This window comes from Benincasa hispida, chromosome 3 (assembly GCF_009727055.1).
Source record: "Benincasa hispida cultivar B227 chromosome 3, ASM972705v1, whole genome shotgun sequence".
NCBI lineage: Eukaryota > Viridiplantae > Streptophyta > Magnoliopsida > Cucurbitales > Cucurbitaceae > Benincasa > Benincasa hispida.
In genome coordinates this window covers 879,387-899,456 of record NC_052351.1, presented here as the reverse complement: position 1 = coordinate 899,456, position 20,070 = coordinate 879,387, and the positions used below count along the sequence as shown (strand labels likewise).

General features: G+C 32.7%; 2 protein-coding genes across 2 annotated transcripts; both read right to left on the bottom strand.

Annotated features, from left to right (window-relative positions):
• Positions 1 to 3,774: 3,774 nt before the first annotated feature.
• On the bottom strand, positions 3,775 to 8,529 carry LOC120072963 (pentatricopeptide repeat-containing protein At5g46460, mitochondrial). Its single transcript, XM_039025504.1, has 2 exons — positions 5,871 to 8,529; positions 3,775 to 4,965 (listed from the first exon to the last, which is right to left on the bottom strand). Exon 1 carries the CDS (start codon positions 8,347 to 8,349, stop codon positions 6,211 to 6,213), a length of 2,139 nt encoding a protein of 712 aa, XP_038881432.1. The 5' UTR covers positions 8,350 to 8,529; the 3' UTR covers positions 3,775 to 4,965; positions 5,871 to 6,210.
• Positions 3,957 to 4,847, bottom strand: LOC120073018 (interaptin-like). Its single transcript, XM_039025572.1, has one exon. The coding sequence runs from the start codon at positions 4,845 to 4,847 to the stop codon at positions 3,957 to 3,959; it is 891 nt and encodes a 296-aa protein (XP_038881500.1).
• Positions 8,530 to 20,070: the final 11,541 nt, after the last annotated feature.

Genomic DNA, 20,070 nt, shown 5'->3' with positions numbered 1-20,070 from the left:
AACCTATACTTTTTAGATAGAAAGTTCAATCTAAGTTGGAAGACCATACCCATTATTATTGAGCTTCACTTTGGTTGAAACTTACTAAAATTTGATGGTTAAAAAAGTAGTTCAAAACCAACTTATAGACACCATAAAAAAGTATATTTCAATTATTAATCAATTTAAAATAATTATAATTAATCAGGTTTTGCTAATAAATAATCTTAAAATGTTTTTGGATGGTGAAAATAAAGGTATTTTAGTTTTTTATTGACAAGAAATGAAGTTCAAAATTGTGATAGGAAATATTAGAATATGTAATTAGAGTATGTTTAGGAGTGATTTTGAAATAATTAAAATTAAATATTAAATCAATTTTGAGTGATTATAAATTTTATAATTAATTTCGCGGTGAGTTGAATAGAAATGAAATTGACTAAAACATAAATGAATAATAATAATAATAATAATAATAATAATAATAATAATAATAATAATTCTTTTGCATTGTTATGTGTATTGCTAGATTGTTTTTTAAACTATCATAACACCCTTTTTTTCGTTTTTTTTTTAAAAAAATTAAATAAATAAACTTGGGACATTAAATTGTAACATTAAGATTTTTTAATTTTAGTTTAAATTGAATAAACTTTGTTTTTCGTTTCGAATTATAATTTTCCTATTAAATTTTATATACCAACCATTTTCAAACCACAGATCTCCATTATTTTCTTCCAATATTTCCTTACTAAAATTAATCGAAACAATTCCCAAAGATTCGGTCCTCGCAATTATTTATCATCAACGTAATCACATTGCTGAGAAGATTAATTTACTCAAAAAGAATCAAGGCAACAAAAGTTATGGAAAAATTTCTCATTGAAATTCATCATTCATTTATTAACATTGTACATGAAATCATTGCGAAAAAACAAAGAATGAATTGAAATTGCACATGAAAAAAAATCTAAAACGAACCTTTGGAAGAACAAATTTGACAAAGAAGAAAATCTGTGGTTCATAATCTGTAATACCTCCGTCTTTCCTCCATCGTCTCCCGATACACTCTCATGGCTTTCAGTTCGTCAACCCTCTCTATTATCGCATAATATTCTTTCCTGAATTGATCCGTTTGGGTTTTACAGAATTTCAGTTCTTCTTCCGTGAAAGAAAAAGCCTTACATTTTGAAGAGGGATCATACAGTTGATGGATTATTAACAGGTGACTCATGATTTGAATAACACGAGGTTCTATGTACAGATAATTCTTGTATTGAATATCATCCTGCTTCATTTGTTCTAATTCACATCCCAATCGCCTGACTTTCTGTGCAAATGTTTCATCTCCGTCACCGCCGCACTTAGTTCGATCAAAATTCGACGTCCGTTCTTCTTTAATTCCACATTTCGCCTCTTCAATCACATGATTGACGTGGTCACCGTACATAATCACGATTTCCTCGATTAATTTCATAGCCTCCGAAGATGGATCTGAAGATGATGTAACAATGACTGCAGGAGAATCTGTGATTCTTGTTCGTTTCGATGATTCTGCTTCACGATCCTCCTTTTCTCTTCCTTCAAGATTCCCTGGTTTCGGAGACACCTCCATATGAGACAGAGGATCTGATGAATGCAGATCTTGAATTTCTTCTTTCATTTCCAAATCCTGTGGCTGATTATCATCAAGATCTTGAAGATTTTGTTTCAATTTCTGATCATTTTGCTGGTTATCATCTTGTTTGTTCATGGAATCCATCGGAGATTCGTCCATCGTCTTTCTTTCTACTCTCTCCTACAGTTTTCGTCTCAATTTATAGAGAAGATGGAACTAACTGATTTTGAACAAGTCAATATGGCCTTCCGAGAATGATGGAAATAAATAACAAAAACGATTCAAAATTATAAATTAATAAAATGGAAAGATAAAATAATTTAAGATCGTCAAATTAAATATATAATGAGCATTGGTCTTGCATTAAATATTATTTTGGTTAAATTGGAAGCGTAAAATAGATATATGGTATAGGTAAATATTATAAAAGTAATAATTTTGTTCCTAAACTTTGATCGGTAATAATTTAGTTACTTTCAGTTTTATAACAATTTAGTCCATAAACTTTATGTAACAATTTAGTACTTTTAAATTTGAAACAATTTAATTTCTAACATAAAAAAAATTTATCAAAATTTGATGTTAACTTTTTTTATTTTATGATATAAACGCTGTATTTTATAAAAATATTGAGTTTCTAATTAGTTTATCGGTTTAGTTATATAAAAAATCTTATTAAATCTTTACATAAATTTCTACTATACGAACTAAATTGTTACAAATTTGAAATTATAAAAATTAAATTATTACATAGTAAAGTTCAAGGATTAAATATTACAAAATTTAAAGTTTAAGGGTCAAATTGTTACAAACCAAAATTTATGGACTAAATTGTTATTTTTATAAAAGTTTAGATACTAAAAGTGATTTTTAATTTTTTTAATTTTAAAAATTAATTAATCTATTTGGCATTCGTTGTTAACGTATCTCCATAATTGAGCTAGGTTTTGTTTTGGCAATTATTTTAATTACTTAATCTCAATTTGACACAAAGGATTTAAAAACTGCAACATATTAGAGTTTAATGATTAAGATATCTGTTAATTTAAAAGCCAATGGCTAAGTGAAAAGTAGGAAAACTTTAGGATAAAAACAATATTTTAATTTGACAACTATTATTATTAAACTTTTTGAATTAACAAATTTCATTACGAATTTAAAAAGACAGGAATTTATATAGTTTTTTTTTAATTTAACATAAGGATTTTTATTGAGTATTTATTTTGTGATGAATATTGTTTGGGCTAAATTAGAAGTTTAGTCATAAATGTGTTTTTAGTCCTTAGAAATTATGAAAATTTAAAATTAACTGATATATTAGATATAATCTTAAATTTTAGGGAGATTTTCAAAAATAAAAAAATAAGAAAAACTATTTATACAAAATAACAAAATTTTTATCGTGTATACAGTTATTTTTTCCCTATTTCTGTAAATAGTTTGACATTGAAAAATTTCCTTAAATTTTGGTTTGTTTGCACTACATTGAAGAATGATCCAATTAATTTTTTTTTTTTTAAAAAAATCTTTTATTTTCTTACCACATATTTTAAAAAAAAATTAGTTCATACTTTTTGGATAATCATTTTTTAATGAAAGATTAAAAGCACATTTAGAAGGAAGTGATTCTAAAATAGTTAAAATCACTTTTATCATTTTTAAAATTATTCAATAAAAAATACGTTTAAAAGTGTACAATTAAACATTAAATTGATTTCGAGTGAGTTTTGGAGAGATTTTAAACACAACAAAAGTGATATTAATAATTATAAAATTACTCTCAAATATACACTCAATAATAGTTAAGAGTGCTTTAGGCATACAAAATTGCAATTTTGTAACTCCGAAATTGATTAAAACCTACCTTAAATTAGCCATCGAAAACATACCCTAAATCAAACCTTGTCACAAGTTTAATATCAAGACCCATCTTATTTCAATTTCAAATAACTAATAGTGCACTTACTAGACCGTTTTATGCAACGAACTCAAGAAAATGTGAAAAGATTGACATGTCGATTGAATTTTTTTTTAAAGGTATTGCAATTAAAGTGTGGGGTGGGGGAAACGAACCTCAAATCTCGATAGAAAGTGTGACATGCCCATTGAAAATTTAATATCAGGATTAAATCACTCACTAATTATACTAAAAAAAAACCACTCACTAATTAAGTGCTTTGTCTGGTAGCATTTACAAGTGTTTTAGAGTGTAAACAAACATCAATGATCCTGAAAAGCCACAACTAAAAATTTATAGAGTAAAAATTTCCCAAGAATTATGTTAAGAAATTTACAGAAATTTCACTCTATCAAAAAGCTAAAACAATCCTGTAAGATCAAATTGCAGAAATTCCATTACTTACTCTGTTTTTTCATCAACTTCTAGATCTAATTCTTCATATTCATCATCTTCTAATTCTAATACTAATTCATCTTCTCCATCTTCTCCATCTTCTCCATCTTCTTCAACATCTTGTAATTCTAATTCCTTCAGTTCTTGGATTACCTCTACCATTTCAGTCAATTCTTCATTGGATCTCTCAAGCTCATCTAAACACATTGATAACACTTCATCCCTGTTCTTCATGTCTGAAACTAGCCTGAAATGTGTGGAAGATTCTATACCTGTATTTATGTCTCGAAGTAGAGCTAATAGATCAGGAACATGGGTTTCTCTGAGAGTATATTCCTTCTCAAATTCATCTATGGATTTCATCCATTCCATTTCTAAAGCCAGTGTTCCCAGACCTCGATTCAGAGTTTCAACCAGGACTTTTGCCCTCTCAAGAATCTCGCTCCATTTCTGCCATTGGATTTTTGCTTCATTCTCTTCATCTTCCTTCTCTTTATCTTCCTTCTGTTCATCTTTCAACATTTGAAAAATGTCATGAATGAAGTCGCGGTATTTCAATACGATTTCCTCGGTTATCTCCAGAGGATCTATTCCCCATTCAGATTCATCTGCTTCCGCATTCGCCGCCGTATTCTTCATCATTGATTCTGTGGTTCTTGTTCGCTTCGTTGACCTCTCCAATTCTTCGGCGTCTTCTTCATCCTCCTCTTCATTAATCAGATCTTTCTCGATTGGAAGTTGATGATCATTCAAATCGGAATCTTTCACCAGTTCGTTCAACCAAAGATCGATATCTTTTTCTTCTTCTTCTTCTCCTCCTTCTACTTGTTCCTTCTTGATTTCTACAACTTTCGTGTTCGATGAATTGGCTCTCTCTGATTTCTCTGTAACCGTCATCTTTGCGAATTTCTTGGGTTTAATTCATATTCAGAAAGGGTTTTGGTAGTACGTCCAGTTCAGTGGATTCATGTGGACCATTTTTCTTCGAGATTCGTCTGTTACACAACTTTATAACCTACACAACAGAAAAATGGGCTTTAAACGCTAATATCTGATATTCAAATTATCATTCATCATTTCGTAATGGTTTAATAGAAAATATCCTAAACTTTATCCTTTATATAAAAAATACCCATAAAATTTCAAAACTTTTAAAAATATCTTCAAATTTTAAAAAAGAGATTAAAAAATACGTTAGTTTTGGATGGAAAACGTTAAAGTTTTATTTAAAAAATACTCATGCACTTTCAAAACATTTCAAAAATACCCTTAACTTAATAAAAATTCATACATACCTCAACCATTAGTATTTAAACAAAAACGGTTAATTCTTGGTGACAAAAATGACTTAAAAATAAAAATAATAATACAAAATCTCCTATCGAATAATTTGTTTGAAGTTTTCTTATGTTAAAACAAACTAGTCTTAAAATAAATTATATAGATATCCTCATTTTTTTTTTCATTTACGTCCTCTCATATTTCTCTTAATTTTCCAATTCTTAACCAATTTTCTCAACAACCAAAACATACCAAAATGCCGAACACCCCTTCACGAAGCGCCTTGGTAGGCAAATTGGAGAGCAATTTTCTCATCAACCAAAATATATCAAATCTCGTATTTCTCTTAATTTCATAATTCTTTGTTTTTGAAACTTAAGCCTATAAAAATATCTATTTTTCTTCTAAATTTCTTGATTTGTTATCTACTTCTTTTTACCAATGTTTTCAAAAACCAAGCAAAATTTTGAAAATTAAAAAAAATAAATTTTAAAAATTTATTTTTGTTTTTAGAATTTGACTAAAAAATCAATATTTAAGAAATATGCAAATTAGTGTAAGAAATTGAGAGGAAATAAACTTAATTTAAAAAAAAAAAAAGGAATGGTTACCGAACATGGCTAAAAATGAAATAGTTACCTAATAAAGTCTTTTGAACTTTTTTGTAAAACATTTTCTCCTAGTTACTTTTCAAAGGCATCTCTTTCTCACCAGCCAAACTGCATTCAAGCCAAGATTAGGATGAACTATGAACAAGAACTACCGGTATAGATCCCTTGGACAGGCTGAAAACTCTCCTTATTAAGTGCTTGAAGGTACTAGATATTGGTGGTATTTCGGTTTCTTGTTCTGCTTCAAGAAGATATACTCTCAAAGTGGTTGATAGTTGATAATGTTGCTTCTTTCCTCTTCATGTAAGCATGATGTTTTGAGCATTATGGAATTCGTTATCTGAACGTGTTTTGAACCACCACAGTTGCTACCAGTAATCTCCACAAGAACACATTCCACTACGAAAGTGATGAAAGCGGCTTGTGTCTCTTACGACGATTTCACGACCAACAACTTTCGATATAAGCTTGATGGCATTATGGCAATCACCACAGATGCGGAGGTTTTTCATTACTGTTATTGTGCTACCCTCAACTGTACTGATTAATCCAAATCCAATAGCAAGTCTCTCACTATGATAAGACAGCATCTCCTCCTTTTGCTCCGTCTCGACATCATGCAAGGAGAATTTAGGATCAGGCACATAACCCAGTTCCTTCAACTTTCCACGTAGCCATTCCAGCTTTTGGTATATCTTTCTTCTCAATGGATGAGACCGATCTCCTGAAACAAAATCGTGCTTGATCCCTTTAATTGTAATCCAGCTACTTCCAGGTTGTTTTAAAATCCCTTCATCTTTCATCTTTTTCCTTATTTTGGAAACTTCAGTCCATTTGCCAGTAGAAGCATATAAATTTGAGAGTAATGTATAAGCAGCACTACAGTTTGGTTGTAGATCCAACACACATTTTGCTGCTCTTTCAGCTACATCGACATTAGAATGGTTGGTGGAACTGCTAAGCAATGCTAGCCACACCATGTAGTTTGCTTTACTAGGCATGTTATGAATCAACGCTTCCGCTTCTTCCAATTGGCCACATCGGCCTAAGAGGTCGACCATAGAAACATAGTGCTCATTTGTCATCTCAATACGCAAGTTTTTGCCAAAATGTTTGAAGAAACATCTACCTTTTTTTAACATCCCAGAATGGCTACAGGCAGAAAGTAGTCCCACGAGTGTAATTTCGTCTGGATCCACCCTCATTCGAATCATTTGAGTAAATAGAGTTAAAGCCCACATTCCAAAACCATGTTGTGCACATCCAACAATAATTGAATTCCAGGACACAACATTCTTTCTAGACATTTTGGTGAAGACAGCAATCCCATCATTAATGTGTCCACATTTAGTATACATGACAATAAGAGAATTACTGACAAAGATATCATTTTCCAAACCTAGCTTGTGGGCTACAGTATGAACTTCCCTGCCTCTATCAACAGCCTCTAATCCACAACATGAATTGAGAGCACTAGTAAGAGAAGATTGATTAGGAAGTACACACATTCTCATCATGCCCTTGAAAACCTGTAATGCATCTTCGTGCTTACCGTTCAATCCATATCCCGTCACAAGAGCTGTCCAGACCACGACATTTCTATGTGTGTTATCATTGAAAATGCTAGAAGCATTCTCTATAAGCTTGCAGTTGGCATAAAATGTTATAAGGGAAGCAGATACATACTCATCAAAGCAGTAACCAGTCTTAACAATTAGACCATGAATCTTTACACCCATGAAGGAAGCACATATGTTTGCACAAGCTGTCAATGCACAGGCCAATGTGCTTGAAGTGGGCTTGAAAAAGGAAGCCAACATTTTCTGGAAAAAAACTAGAGCTTCAAAACTCCTTCCATTCTGGTCAAGCCCACCAATCACCGAAGTCCACGAAATCACATTCCGAGAAGGCATTTTCTCAAACAACTCTATAGCATCTTCAATTCTACCATTACTAAAAAATCCATGAACCATTGAATTCCAGGCAGCCACATCTTTAGTGGGCATCTCCCAGAACAAGCGCTCAGCAACCTCAACTCTCCCGAACTCCAGCAACCCATCAATAATCGTCGTCCAAGAAACGACATTCCTTTCAGACATTTTTTCGAACATGTTACAAGCCATACTTAAATCCCCGCATTTGAGACACCCTTTGAGCATAGAATTCCATGAAATCAGATCCTTCACAGGCATTTCATAGAACAGTTTCAGAGCATCATCAAGCCTACCTTTTTCTGCATAACCCCCAATCATCATTGTGTATAAGTTAACACCAGGGGACGATATCTTATTAAATAATGATCGAGCTTCATCAATTCTTCCGTTTCTTAGATGGAAAGAGAGTAAAGAATTGTAAGGGGGAGTGGCCAAAACAGAGAAATTTTTCGTTCCAAACAAACAAATATAAGAATTCGAGGAAATCAAAGAACAGGCAGTACGTAAGAGCGAGAGTTGGAATGACAATGGCAAAATTTTGGTAGTTCGTAATTTGGCGCCAACGATTTGCATGGCCGTTGGTCAACGGTCATTGAGAATTCAATTCACTCGCTTCGCTTTGCCTTTGAGAGGGACGAGCCAGCGAGCGCAAAAGCGCACCGTCTCTTCTTTATTTTCGTTTAAATTTATTAATTAATTTACATCAAGAGTAGTCGGCGAAAAAAAAAATCAATTCTCTTGTGAAATTGAGAGCAAAACAGACCGCAACGAAAACATGATATCAAAAAAATATAATATAATAATAAATATATAATATATAAAATAAAATAATTAAAATTATGAAAATTGGATAATATAAAATTTGGGTGGAATTTTGAAGTGGATTTCTCACCAATTGTGTTATTTCAAGATCCACCAAATGTTGTTATTTATAGGTAAGGTGACAGATAGGATGTGGTATACTTTGGACACTATACATAGGTTGAATGACACATGGACAACATATGTGATAATGTAAAAATGATATTTGGCATTGGACACTAAACATGGGCATCTTACATCTATTTATAATAATCCTCATTAGATACCCATTATAAATATATGAAGTATGTCTAGTTAAAACCTTATTAGAAAAAAAACCCAATGGAAAAGAAAATCCTGATAAAGAAAAAAGATTACATATTTCATATAATCTATTAATCCTAAAATAATGCAATATATTTGTTCTCCCTCATAGAAACGTCACTTGCGATCTCTGAATTGTCACATTTCAATGTTGTGCACTGATTTCTCAAAGAATACGATACATAATGCCTTTGTAAATAAGTCATCATTATATACAGTTATAATAACAAATCTTGATTGTGATTTCTTTATAAAAACACATGGACATATTGGATTGTTTTGATATCCTTCTTTCAACAAATATCAACTTACCACATTCATCTTGATTGTTTCAATTCATATAGTAATCTCTGTAACTTTATTGAATACAATTCCTGGGAATTTGATTTATATGTTTAAGGTATCTTAAATTCTTCTAGGATCCTCATATAAATATCATTATCAAAAAATCTATATAAATATGCTATGATTACATCCATAAGATGCATGTCCAAATTTTCATATATAGTCAAACCAATTAAATATCTTAATGTAATGACATCCACCACCAGAGAATATGTCTCCTCATAATCAATACCAGGTCTTTATTAGAAACCTTATGCAACTAGTCTTGATTTATATCTTGTGACCACATTATTTTCATTTCTTTTTCTCACAAATACCCATTTGTACCCCACAGGTTTGATACCTTCTGGTATTCAGACTACTGGTCTAAAAACCTAAAAAGTTTTGAAGATGGGTTTAATTATGCCTCGATTGCTTCTTTTCACTAAAACCAATCTTTTCTATGTCGACATTCTTCAACAGATTTTGGTTCAGAATCTTGATTTTCAGATATAATATCAAGAGCAACACTATATGCAAAAATGTTATCAATAATTACATGAGTTAAAGGGATCGAATCCCGTAGTGGAAGCGTTGTGAATGCCTTACATCCCGCAATTTGATTTTTACATAAACAAATTTAGTATACTAAAATAGAATATAAACATGTAATATAGCATGCTTTAAGGAAAAATATTAGAACTATTCTTACCTTTATAGATTCCCAAGCTTCACGAATAATCCTCTTTAAGTTTCAACGAATGGCTTCTCCAACGATCTTTATCACGAACGATTTCTTGAACAATCTCGAATATTACCACGAGAGTAACCTCGTTATTCTCTAAGATTCTAATAGAGGGATAAGTGGTATCCAACTATTGGGAGAGGGAGAGGAGAAAGGGGTTTTGGAGAGTAGAGAAGATTTTCTTTGTGGCTTAGGAAAAATTTTGCTCAACAAGACTTTTGTGTTGTGTATTGTCAGTGTCTGTGTCTCCCAAAGGGGCCATAGGGAGGTCTTGATATAGAGAAGGGCCAAGCCCTTTTTCTAATTCTTTTCCTATTTCCCTTTTCCACAATTAATTAATTAAATAATACTTATTTAATTTAATTTTCACATTATTAAATAATTATTTATACATTAAATTCATTTTAATATATATAGGATCATTGTGTTTGTATCAAATACAAAGTGGGTCATATCTATAGTTTTATTAGGATAAAGTACCTAGCCTTATCCCTATACAATAGACCCTTCATGTTATATCTTGAACATTGTTCCCTGTATGTCTTCGCACACAGTTTAAGACTCATAAGGTAGCCTTGGATTTAGGGTTATTTAGACAAAAATAGACAAACAACACAAAGAATAACATTTATTGAATTAACATTTATAACACTTTGTTGATGACAGTCAATTAATAATGTTTACTATCTATGAGTTTTAGGGTATCAAACCCAACATGAGTTCGGTTTTATCTTTTTCCTGTCATGACATAGTTTATTGAAATCTCATTATTATCTTTAGGTATATCACCTTCCTCACTAGTCACGCCAAAGATTTCTTCATAGGTATTAACATCCTCAACCAAGTCTTTTTTACTATTAATTATTTTTCTTTTTCGAGGATTTTTATCTTTCGAACCCAATGGTCTACCACGCTTTTGGTGTGTTCTAAACTCATTAGTGACAACTTGCTGTGTTGGGATATCAACTTTCAATGTAACTGTAACGACCCGACATCCTAAGACTTAAGTTAGGCCGTTACTAAATACATGCATGCATGGAACTCAAAACGACACTCGGTTATGGCGAAATAAATGCTAATTAAATAAGGTAGGTTCAAAAGACTTTTATTAAATTCAAATACTAAAACAATAATAGGGTACCCATAAATCATAAAGGATAGTAAATGAGTTTGAAAAACGATTCTTAAAGTAAGTTTTAAACATCAAAACAAAAAGTTTAGAGAAATATGAAAAGAACTCTAAATTTCATGATGCGGAAGCATAAAAACTAGTCCCAGTGGCTCGATCATGAATTTTGCTTGTCCATCGCCAGTACATCTCTACCCTTACTTGAAACAACAACATGAGAAAGAATGAGTATAAAATACTCAGTAAGTAATCCACTACTGGGGTCAGGCTGGGCATCTATGTCCTCTAGATACCCACCTTTGGTGAAATATATAAACTGCTCTAGTCCTTATGGGACACATATGCACATGAAACAAGAAGGAGACTGAGTCCTATCCTACTGTAGTTAAGTATGCCCGCTACCTTTGGTGAATCCCCAAGGAAACACAAACTGGTGAATCCCAAAGGAAACATAAATTGGTGAATCACGAAGGAAACACAAAATCTAATGGGCATCTAACTAATCAATAAGAACATTTGCATAGTCTCAACATCATAATCATCACTGTACGAATCTATGATATACATATAAATCTCAACATCATGGCTCTACAATATACATGTGTACCTCAACATCATCAGATCAAATACAACCATATGGAAGCACATACCATCTCATACTAGCATTCAAGTGTCTATGTGCATAAATAAATAATTCAGATCTCGTACTAGAACATACTTTGATCATATTATACTATCAGTCTATCATGCTAACATTCTTCCATAACGTACATTTCTCATGCAAGCATACATCTAATGCCTGGTTTACATGATTAAAGCTTGAATCAAATACATACTTCACTACCAATGTCTCAAATAAATTATCCATATGTAGCTTTGTAAAAAAAAAAAAAAAATCACTTCCAAATGACTTTACCAAAATTTCTCACCAACCAAAATTAATCCACGAAAGGGTAATCAAAGCATAAAACTTATCAAAACTCGCTAAAACAAACTCCAACATCACTGAACAACACCTCAATACCTTCACAAACTTGAATCCAAAGTTGAAACACAATGGGTCTCAATCAATTGATGCCAAAAGTAAATGAGTATTCAACAATCAACCGAAAACAAACCCAAACGGCAGAAATCTTACCCAAATCGATAGATCTAGTAACGGCAAAAGCGAACGACGCTTGAGCAGTGGTGGACGGAGGTCATGAAGAAGAAACTGACGCGGCGGCTTTGGGCGCGTCGAACGGGCTCACGAACGTGAGGAAGAAAAGGGGGTGGGGTTTGAATTTTTATATAAAAAAACAATAATAATAATAATAATAATAACAAAAAAGGAAATAAATATAATTACATTTAATTCCTTTCTGTTTTATACTATTAAATTCTTTTTTATTTCAAAAGAAGATTAATTTCTGCCATTAATTTCCAATTTGAATAATTTCACGCCAACAATTAAATTCCTGTACTTACACTTGAAATCCAAAATTTCAAAAATGCCCTCTAACTAATAACAATTACTGAAATTCCAAATAATAAAGTTACTGAAATTACATTATTACTAAAAAAATGTGCAAGGTGTTACAGTAACATTTGCAGCTGGTATATATGATTTAGTTACTTTCTTTGCATCTATAAATGCATCTGGTAACTGATTTGCTATATTTTACAAATAAATTATCTTCTGAACTTCAAGTTCATATTGATTTATACGATGATCTAAATGAGACAATGACGATGCATTTCATGTAATTTCTTTTTCTAACTTCTTAATTTCTCCCCAAAATTTGTCTCATAAAATGACAATCAGAAAATCGTGTAGTAAATACATCACCCCTCAGGGGTTCAAGATTTTTCATAATTGATGAGAATCATATCCAATATATATTTCTAACCTTCTTTGAGGACCCATTTTAGTACTGGAGCAATTGGAACATATACTGCACATCCAAAAATTCTCAGATGAGAAATATTTGGCTCATGGTCATAAGCTAATTGTAATGGCAAATACTTATGATAAGATACTGTCATAATGCATACAAGTGACGTTGCATGCAAAATAGCATGTACCCATATAGGTATAGATAACTTAGCTCTCATAAGCAATGATCTAACAATTAACTGCAAACGTTTATGAATGATTCTGCTAAACCATTTTGTGTATGAACATGAGCTACAGGATGTTCAACACTTATCTCAATTGACATACAATAATTATCAAAAGCTTGGGATGTAAATTCACCAACATTATCAAGATGAATAGTCTTAATTTATAATAAAAAAAATTATTTTCTTAACTTAATTATTTGAGCATGTAATCTTGTAAATATCTTGCAAATCTGCTGGATGCGCTTATTAATACCATAAAATATCACCATGAATTCATTTTAAAATGCAGGTGATTCAGCCCTCACTTTGACTAGTGATGGTCTAATGATTAATTTGTCTTGAGAGTAAGCATCACATGATAATTCATTAGATTGAAGAATCTTATGGCTCTTCAATGGATATGTCAATTTGAATTCTTAATAATTCTTCTCATCATTATAGATCCCAAATGACCCAATCGGTCATGTTAAATTGTAAATATGTTTGGATTCATGAACTTTAGGTTCATTGTTACATATGTTTCAATTACTCGTATATGAGTATAATATAATCCAGAAGATAAAGTAGACAACTCTTCCAGTATACGTTTTTCATATGAGACAGTAGATATGATATAAAGATACTTCATATTATTCTTTCTATCAGTCTTAGTATGATAACCATTGTAATGTATATCTTTAAAAGTAAGTAGATTTATCTTTGATTAACTAGAGAACAATGCATTGTCAATTGTAGACTTTGTTCCTCTACACAAAATAATATTTGCTTTTCCAACCATTCAATTAGGATTGCAGAACCTGATATTGTATTGACTTTTGCTTTTAGCATTGTCAGTTTGGGAAAATATTTTCTCCTTATAAGTATTGTAGGTGTAGTTGCACTATCTGCCAAACATAAATCTTCTTTACTCATTTTTTAGTCACCCTATATATGAAAATGATCTAGGATTCTTCATTAAAAGAAAATAATTACAAAAAGAAAAACAACATTTAGAATATACAAAGGTTAACATCTACTAAGAGGAAAAAAAACACGTAGATGAATAAAAAAAACAATAACATTAAGGCTAGATATTTTCAAAGTCAAAGGAAACACTTGATATTCCATCAATTTTGCCGATTTTCTCGTTGGGAGATTCAAAGAAGTCCACCACATCCAAATTTGTCATATAGGATGGGTCAAATATGTCATTAACCTGGTATGCAAAATTTGCTTCCACATTTTTTTTCTTTTTCCTTTAAGGATGCTTGATAGAGATCAACTAAGTATTTTGACGTACGACAGGTACGTGATCAATGACTAATCATTTCGCAGAAGCATTTATTTTCAACATTTTTTTAACTCTTATCTTGTGGAGCTTTTCCTTTGTAATCATCATTTTGTGTGGTTTTTTTTTAAAGTTGAATGATTAGAACGACCATCATGAAAATAATAATTATTTCTTCTTCTGCCACGGTCACGACCTCGATCACAACCACGACCTCGACCATGATTATTATTAAAATTCATAGCATTCACTTCAGGGAATGGTATCGTTCCGATTGGTCAAGATTCATGACTTTTCATCAAATAACTCGTTATTTTGTTCAACCACGAGAAGACATGAAATTAGCTTAGAATATTGTTTAAAACTTTTCTCTTGATATCGTTATTGCAGGAGCATATTTGAGACATGAAATGTAGAAAATGTCTTCTCTAACATATCAACATCAGTAATTTTCTCTCCGTATAACACCAACTTTGAACTAATATTAAATAATGCAGAATTGTAATCACTTAGGGGGTGTTTGATAAATGGGTATGAGTTGAGTTGAGTTGGGTGGGTATTTATTACCCATGTTTGTTAAGCCCATAAAGAAAACCTATGGGTTATTAAAACCCCATTTTTTACCCACTCAAAACTCTTCTTTTTTATCCCCTCAAAACTAGGACCTTTTATATTAATATGATTGTTTTCAAAACTTATTATATTAGAGAAATATTAGACCTTTTATATTAGAGAAATATTGTTGTTTTGCTAGAAGTCGAGGGTTGGGGATTGGATTAATGTAGAGGTAGAACGTTGAGAACTCGATAAACAAAGAAAAACTTGGAAACAATGTATATTAAGGTTGTCATAGGTTGAAGTTTCGACATAAATAACTCGACAAACAAAAAAAAAACTTGGAAACAATATGTATAAAGGGTTATACATAAGTCGAAACTTCAACCCTGTACAAGTGAAATCTCGTTAATTTTGTGATGAGGATCTCGCTCTAGAAGGAAATCTCGCTAGAAATGTCGACTGTTGAAATGTAGAGCACACACATGGGTAGACTTGCATTGTGGCAAAATGAGAAGTATGAGCTAAGAGTGAGATCATTGAGATCGAGACCAACGAGATCATTGAGAGTAAGATTTTGAGTGAGAAAGTAGGAGAGAGCGAGATTGGAGAGAGCAAAACCAACGAGAAAGTTGGAGAGAGCAAGACCAACGAGAAAGTTGGAGAGAGCGAGAGTGGAGAGAGCGAGATTTTCAGTGAGAAAGTGGGAGAGAGCGAGAGTAGCCTCATGAGCGAGATCCTCCTCATGAGTGAATCTCGCTAATTTTGTGATGAGGATCTCGCTTTAGAAGAAAATCTCGCTAGAAATGAGGATCTCGATCATGAAGATCCTCATGAGCGAGATCCTCATTGTTTTTTTTTTTTTTTTATGGAAATATGTTATTTCTATTTACTTGACTTTACTATTTGTATTAACTTGGCTTTACTACCAACGTGTCTGCTACTTACTTTCAACTAACACTCAAATTAATTTCACTCTTTAATTAATGAGGTTAAATTAATTCCACTCTTTTAATAAATGCACCCAACTCTCTCCAACAACCACTTCTTTCTCCCTCTTCTATTTATAGATGACTTCCCACTCATACATTTTATATTTCCACTGTCTTTCTCCACTATATTTTCCACTGTCTTTTTCCACGTTTCATATTTCCACTGTCTTTCTCCACTAAAAAAGGTATGCTTTTGTTGGTTACTTTTTAGTTCAATTTTATTTTTTTGTTGTTGGTTACTTCTTAGTTCAATTTATTTTATTCTATTTTTAATCTAACTATATTATTTTGTGTTTCTTGTGGGGTCTAAACTAATTGCACAAATCATTCCTAATTAGTTTGAGGAGGTTTGTTATTTTGAGGTTCAGAGTATCTCCCTTTTTTTAGGACTTATTTTTTTTATGGAAATATGTTATTTGTTAATTGTTTGTCACATTTTTTTGAAATACTAGTTCACAATTTTTTTTTTATTAATGGTTGGCGACATTATATTTTTTAATCTGATACTTCTCAATTTTTTTATGAATTATGGGTAAAATAGTACTATTGTGTAATTTTTTTTTATCTAATAATAAGTTCATTTCAATGGGTGAAAAACAATAAGGATCTCGCTAATGATGAGGATCTCGCTCATGAGGGGGATCTCGCTTATGAAGAGCGAGATCCTTCTCATGAGCGAGATCCTCATTAGGAAATAACACTATAAATCTAAATTATAACCCAATATGCCCAATACCGACGCTTGACATCGTTTGCTATTCTTTCTTAAGCATGAAACATAATCTGCCAAATACCTTACCCTTTCAGGAATAACTTGTGTATCCCTTTCCCTATAAAGATGGATACTGTTGAAGACCTCTTTTCGATCATGAGAATTATTTCGCATTCTCAAATACAATTGTTCATAACACTAACCACGTTATTGGACAACTACCGAAGGATAGAGAGACAACCGACATATGCTAGGCACTACATTAGGCAGTTGACCTTCTTTCGCCTAATTTACGAGAGTGACTTGGCATGTCGTGAAAGCACCCGAATGGATAGATGTACCTTTACGATTCTATGTAATATGCTACGGTCGACTGGTTGTTTGGAACGAACAAGATGTATGGACGTCGAAGAGATGGTTGTGATATTCCTATACATTCTTGCACACGATGTCAAGAATCAAGTGGTACGCATAAACTTTTCGAGGTCTGATGAGACAGTTTCGAGATATTTCAACACAGTTCTTAGGGCAGTCTTACAACTTCACACTGTTTTGTTAAGAAAACTAGAACCGATCACAAATACATGCACCGATGGAAGATGGAAGTGGTTTCAGGTACAAAAAGTACTCAGTTTTTTATATGAATACGCCATAAATATGCATGCAACGATAGATTTTTTTTTTTTTAATTCATTATGATCACTTGAGAGAAACATAATTGTCTAGGTGCGTTAGAGGGCACATACATTAAAGTGAATGTTAGTGTCGTCGATCACCTCGATATAGGATGAGAAAGGGAGAGATTGCCACAAACGTTCTTGCGGTGTGTGATCAAAGTGGGGAGTTCGTCTTCGTTTTGCCAGGGTGGGAAGGGTTCTGCAGCCGATTCAAGGGTTCTTAGGGATACGGTTTCGCGACCGTACGGATTAAGGGTTCTAAAGGGTATTATAATAGCCGTATACATTATTTAAACATGCGTACCTGCCACAACACATGTGAATGACATTTCGAAACGTGTACAGGATACTATTACCTATGTGATGTTGGATACCCCAACGCTGAAGGATTCTTGGTGTCGTACAGAGGGGAACGATACCATCTCTCTGATTGGCGTGGAGTAGGAAACGCACCGACAATTGCAAGAGAATTTTTCAACATGAAACATTTTTCAGCAAAGAACGTTATCGAGCGAGCGTTTGGGTTGCTAAAGGGGCGGGTGCTAGTTCGTTAGGGTGGAATAATGCAGTTCTATCCCGTCAGATACAAGTCCAATGTCGAATAATAACTGCTTTATGTGCCTTTCACAACTTGATCAGCAAGGGAGATGGGAATCGGTGCAATGCTTGACGTGCTCGATGAGGAGAATTCTGCATCAGTTGGTCTTGATTAGGATCATATTGAATTTGTTGAATCATCAGAGGAATGGACCAAGTTCAGGGATGACTTAGCAGTTGAAATGTTTACTCAATGGCAAAGAGCCTGATTATTCAATGTTCATTACTTACTTTTCTTTACTACTGAATGGAATTTAATTATGGAACATTCCAAGTATGGCGTGAAAATTTTTTGTGCCAAGACTCTGTGTGAACAAGTTAAATTGGAACATATAATTTCAACAGTTTATCCTTTGTTTGTGCATTTGTTTAATTTATAGCATCTTTTCATTCAACAAACGTATGCAGCAGCATAATGGCAGGTAATGGTAAGAGGTCTAAACACATATGGTCGAAGGTGGAGGACGCTAAGTTGGTGGAAGCTCTATTGTATTTGGTGGAGACCAGTTTGAGGTCCGATAATGGGACGTTTCGACCAGGTTGCCTACAACACTTAGAGCGAATTCTGCATGAGAAAGTGCCTAGGTGCGCACTAAATCAAACACCATTGAGTGCAAGGTGAGGAGTCTGAAGAAACAATACAACGCAGTATCAAAGATGTTAAGTCAGTCGGGGTTCGGCTGGACGAGGAGTTCAAATGTGTCCAGGTCGAGAGGGAGATTTTTCGATCTTTGGGTTCGGGTAAGATTCTGAAAAAAAAAATGTACGGATACGTGTTATAATATAAATATTAATAATGTATATGTGTATCAATGCAGAGTCATCTCAATGCGAAGGGGATGTGGAACAAGCCATTCCCACATTACGATGACCTCTCCACCATATTTGGAAAAACAGAGCAGTAGGGCAATCAAGTGAGGACCCATACGTGATGGCGACAAATGCATTCAGAGAGTTTGAAGATGAGATTCGATTTGGATCACAGGACTGTCACATCCCTGAGGTTTGCCATACAGAATCACCATTAAATCAAGATGAAATAGATGAAAGTCAGCAGAGCAATCTACAGGTAGAGCAAGTGTACCTACAAAGTCATCTCGAGGCAGTAAGAGGAAGAGGTCATCATTCCAAGCTGAAATGATCGACATCATGAGATCGACTGTTGAAATACAAAGCACACGCATGGGTAGACTTGCATCGTGGCAAAAGGAAAGTATGAGCTGGAGTTCGGGCGTTGGAAGGAAGTAGTAAATGCCATATACAACATTGATGGCCTGGATAAGGATGATCAGGTCACCCTTATTGACCTCGTTGTCACAGACATTCAGAAGACAGATTGCTTCCTTGCAGTACCAGAACACGCACGGAAGAGGTACTGCCTCCGTCTACTAGAAGAAACATGTAGACTGACCACACCCTATATTTTATTTATAGTTCTTTTGGATAACAGCAAATGGACAATGGACTGTCATGTCGAAAAGAGTGATAACTTTTGCATACTTGAAAATATGTTAATTTTTGTATTTGTAAATATAACTAATATATAAGTATCGAAAAGAACATATATTTGTGAATTTTTTTGGATATATATACATACAAACATTCAATATGAAGTATATATACCTTCAATATATATACATACAATATACCAATAATTGAGCAGCAATATGAAATATATTTTTGTTGGTATGTTTTTATCGATTGAAGAGAATTAGAATTATTACAGTTTTTGAAAAGAAATATGAAAAATAATCTATTATGTTCTACAAATTGAGGAAAAAAAATTGAGATCGTCCAGTTTTTGTCCATAAATGATTTAAGAAAATACGTGTATATTTGAAAATTAATCAACAATAGCAAAGCATAAAACTAAAAAAATAAAAGAATGAAATAAAAAACAAACAGAAAAAAATAGAACTAATCTCATTCACAAAAAAACTGCATCAGATCCTCCAACTCAACTCAACTCAACTCTGCACAACAAACACAGACAATAATTACTACTCAACTCAACTCTGCATAACAAACATAGACAATTTAATTCCCCAAATAATTTAACTCTCCATAT

Coding starts and splice junctions, on each gene's coding strand:
- LOC120073018 (XM_039025572.1), bottom strand. CDS start 4,847: ATGACGGTTACAGAGAAATCAGAGAGAGCCAATTCATCGAACACGAAA.
- LOC120072963 (XM_039025504.1), bottom strand. CDS start 8,349: ATGCAAATCGTTGGCGCCAAATTACGAACTACCAAAATTTTGCCATTG.